The sequence below is a fragment of the Pezoporus occidentalis genome, unplaced genomic scaffold, assembly GCF_034315485.1.
Source record: "Pezoporus occidentalis ecotype Australia unplaced genomic scaffold, CSIRO_AGI_Poc_V1 ctg118, whole genome shotgun sequence".
Classification (NCBI taxonomy): Eukaryota; Metazoa; Chordata; class Aves; order Psittaciformes; family Psittacidae; genus Pezoporus; species Pezoporus occidentalis.
In genome coordinates, this window is record NW_026912972.1 from 4,130,308 (window position 1) to 4,134,145 (window position 3,838).

Genomic DNA, 3,838 nt, shown 5'->3' on the forward strand with positions numbered 1-3,838 from the left:
GACCAAACCAACAATTTATTCTCACCATTTCCACACACTGGAGGCTCTGGTCTGTGTTAAAGCGCTGTGGTCATATTGGGTAGATCCCCTCATGCCTTCTGACTGAGCCTGGAGACCTTACCAAGGCACTTCCAAGACCAGCAGCTGTCCCTAAGGCAGGAGCCTCGTACACTTTCACTTTCAGACTGCAGGCTGCTAAAAGCAGGAGGATTCATTGGCAAGAGAAGAGCCTGGGCTGTTAGGTAGTTATGCTTTGCCTTTCAAGCCAAGGGTGTCTCAGTTTACCAAGAAGTGTGTGGGCTCTGCTGAGCCCCATGACAGGGATGGGCTGTGCTGTTTGTGTTAGTACCATGCACAGGGCAGTCAGAGCCCATGAGAATCAACAGGAGCCTTTCTACTCAGGCCAGAACGAGGCTTCTGTAACCAGCCCCTCTGCATCACCTCCTGCTTCAGCCCCTGAATTCCCCTTTTCCCTTTGCAAGCAAGCTTGGATCACAGCATCGTCCAGCCCCGTGCACATCCCTGGCATACAGCAGCATGGAAGGAGCTGGAGACAAGGCATTCTCACACCACATCCAGCCAGGTGGGCACTCTCCTGAGCCATGTAGGGGGTTCTTTTTCACAGAGCCATAGAACTTAATAAGCTGCTTAAGTCTAGCACAAGCTTGACTCCAAGGAGCCCCAGTCATTTTCCCAGCGGAACGATGCTGCTCTGCTCCTCTGCGGCATGAGCGGGAGTCGCTCACCTGTCTCCCACCAGTTCATTCATGCTCAAAGAACTCGTGGCAAGCGGCAGTGACCATCGCAATGAAGGCTACAAACTCCTGGAAGTCGCATTCTGCATCCCCATCACTGTCCAGTGCTTCCATGACTTTGTCCACAGTCTCCTGGTCTTTGATCTCCTGAAGGGATAGAAAGAGGCAGCCAAAGCTGGGGGGATCAGAGCGAGGCCCAGAAAGTGCCATGTCCCAGTTTCTCAAATGCTCTCATGGCTGCATCTCTGCTCAGAAACACCCCTAATAGCTGATGGTTCCCCACCTGTGCTGGGTACCACCCTGTGCTGCACCATCATCTGGAGCAGGAATCACAGCCACAGCTTCCACTGGGAAAGGACATCTTGAGCCCCTCAGGGCTGTCCGCCCTTCCCAGGGAAGGAAATTTCACAGAACAATAGAATCCCAGACTGGTTTGTGTTGGGAGGGGCCTTAACGCTCATCTGTTTCCAGCCCCTGCCACAGGCAGGGACACCTTCCACTAGAGCAGGTTGCTCCAAGCCCCTGTGTCCAACCTGGCCTTGAACACTGCCAGGGATGGGGCAGCCACAGCTTCTCTGGGCACCCTGTGCCAGCACCTCAGCACCCTCACAGGGAAGAGCTTCTGCCTAAGAGCTCATCTCAGTCTCCCCTGTTCTGGCAGGTTAAAGCCATTCCCCTTGTCCTGTCCCTACAGGCCCTTGTCCAAAGCCCCTCTCCAGGTTTCCTGCAGCCCCTTTAGGCGCTGGAGCTGCTCTAAGGTCTCCCCTTGAGGAGCCTTCTCTTGTCCAGGCTGAACCAGCCCAGCTCTCTCAGCCTGATTTCCCTATTATCCAACCCAAACCGGAGCCCCCAGTGCAGGCTGTTGCCCTTGTTCTGCCACTTACTGCTCCTGTGAGAGGAGCAAAGTGTTCAGTGCACTGCTGCGCCAGCTTCCCCTTCCCCTGCACTTGTTTCCCATGGGAGATGGGGTTAGCAGAGCCTGGGAGCTGCTCAGTTGAATGGGGTGCAATACTTACACCAAGGAAATGGCTCAACTCATTGTTAATGAGCTCCTTCAGTTCTGACTTCTTCAGCTTGTGTTTGTCTCCCTCCTTCCCCGAGTACTGGTGGAAGGCATCGATGATGGCGATCATGGCCTTCTCCAGCTCAGACATGGTGGCAGTGTGGCTCTGGGGTCAGAGGGAGCAATGAGTCCGTTAGCCTGGGACAGCCCCAGAAATGTCCTTCCCATTGCAAGTGTGACTGCCCCAGGGCTTCCCCCATGCATGGTCAGCACTGGACCCCAAACTCAAACCACGCTGCGGAAAAACTCCACTGGCAGCACTCACTTCAGGGAGCAAGATCCTGAGAAACCTTGTCTCTGCCTCCAGGAGGGATGGGGAGCCACAACAGGAGGAGTGCCCAGTATAGGACACCAGGAATGGACATATCCCCTGGGACTGGTGTGAGTTTGACACCTTGGGTGTCTGCATGGTCAGAGTGAAGGAGAGCAAACGAGGAGAGGCTGCAAAGCCCTGGTGCCTTCCAGCAAGATGCTCCTGCATTTTCTTTATGTGCAGACCTGCATTTTCTTTATATAGCAGATGGCATGTGTCACTTCATGTCTTCTTTGGCTCCTGCTGTTTAACCCATTGCTTTGTTCTCCTTGCCTGGGAGAGGGGCAGGCAGGGGTTTCATGTCTGCACATGGAGCTTCAGAAAGGCTCTGCTGTCCCCTCTGTCACAGGCATGTTCACCTCTGCCTCTCATGCCTGCAGAGCAGTCAGGGGAACCCAGCCAGGAGCTGGTTTTGATGAGTGCCAGCAGGTCAAACTAAGCACATCTCCTCCAACTCCCCTCCTCCCTTGATGTGGAGACTCTTGGGAATGTTAACCATTGGGATTGCAGCGTTTCCTGCAGGTTTCACAAACAGACTCTCATCTAAAAGGGAGAGATACAAAACCAGCTTCCCAAAAGCTGTAGAATGCACTGATGCTGGGAGGGGAGCAAGTCTTAGTCTGGCAGTCAGCTAATTCATACCCCACGGATAAAAGTCTCCTGCCCTGCAGCCCGGCTCCCATTTCACCTTGACAAGGCTGGATGCTGAAAGCACTTGTCATCCTGTGGCATGTGTCCCAAGCTGACACGTTCTCTGTGTCACAGGCAGTGCCCAATCATTCAGACAGTCCCCAGTCAGGTAGGAAATACTCCTAAAGCCCTTCAGGCATGCATCCTAACGGCCCTTTGCATGCTCATGCCCTGCTGCTTCCTCTCGGCAAGGCTGAGGAGGGTTTCAGCTCCTTGCTGCAGTGGCAGAGCTGCAGTGGTGCCCCCACACCACCCCTCCCGTGGCAGCAAGACCCCCAGATCCCGGTGCCCCGGCCCCCCGCAGCCCCTCTCACCTCCTTGCTGGCGCCGGGGCTGTGACACAGCAATGCAGCACGTCCAGGGGACTCGCTGCCTTCTTATTGCCTGCAGTGCCAATGGCAGCGGAGGGCGGGGGCATCCGGAGCCAGCCCGGCACAAGGATGCACACAGGGATGCATTGACTCGCTGCCAGCCCACGGCTGCCAGTGTGGGAGCTGCTCAGGAGAAAGCCACCGTTGTGAGGAGCCAAAATAACTGGGCAGTCAGCAGGAGAGCAGCTTGTGCTGCTGTTCCCGCCACAGTGAAGGCAGTGAACTGAGAGCCACGGCTGTGCTGGGGGCACCAGCACCTTCCCCTCAGTGCCCCACAGCCAAGGACAGGAGCATGCAAAGGATGGAGCACCCTGTCCCTGTGGATAGGGTCCCAGGGCTGTGGTGTCCTCTGGGGCAGAGGTTTTCCTTTGCTTGTGATGGCAACATCCATCAGGGCAGCTTGTGCCTGCAGCCTCTTGTAGCTTTGCTGTGCAGCTCTGAGATGGGTCTGACTGTGTCTTCTCTGCCACCCGGCATCTGGGTTCAGTGGGATGCTTTGGGGGGGAATTGTGATTGTACTAGGCTGCAAGGACAGAGCTGGCAGCAGCCACACCTCCTCCCTGATGTGAGGAAAGTGCCAGGTTCTGGGGTGTCCCTGTCCATGCCCTCACAAAAAGCCACATCAAGTGGGTTTGGGTTATGGGGC

The 3,838-nt window shown here is 55.7% G+C and overlaps 1 protein-coding gene across 1 annotated transcript; it reads right to left on the reverse strand.

Annotated features, from left to right (window-relative positions):
- Positions 1-3,391, reverse strand: S100B (S100 calcium binding protein B). Its single transcript, XM_062603005.1, has 3 exons — positions 3,136-3,391; positions 1,772-1,924; positions 1-902 (listed from the first exon to the last, which is right to left on the reverse strand). Exons 2-3 carry the CDS (start codon positions 1,907-1,909, stop codon positions 762-764), a joined length of 279 nt encoding a protein of 92 aa, XP_062458989.1. The 5' UTR covers positions 1,910-1,924; positions 3,136-3,391; the 3' UTR covers positions 1-761.
- Between the last annotated feature and the right edge of the window lie 447 nt (positions 3,392-3,838).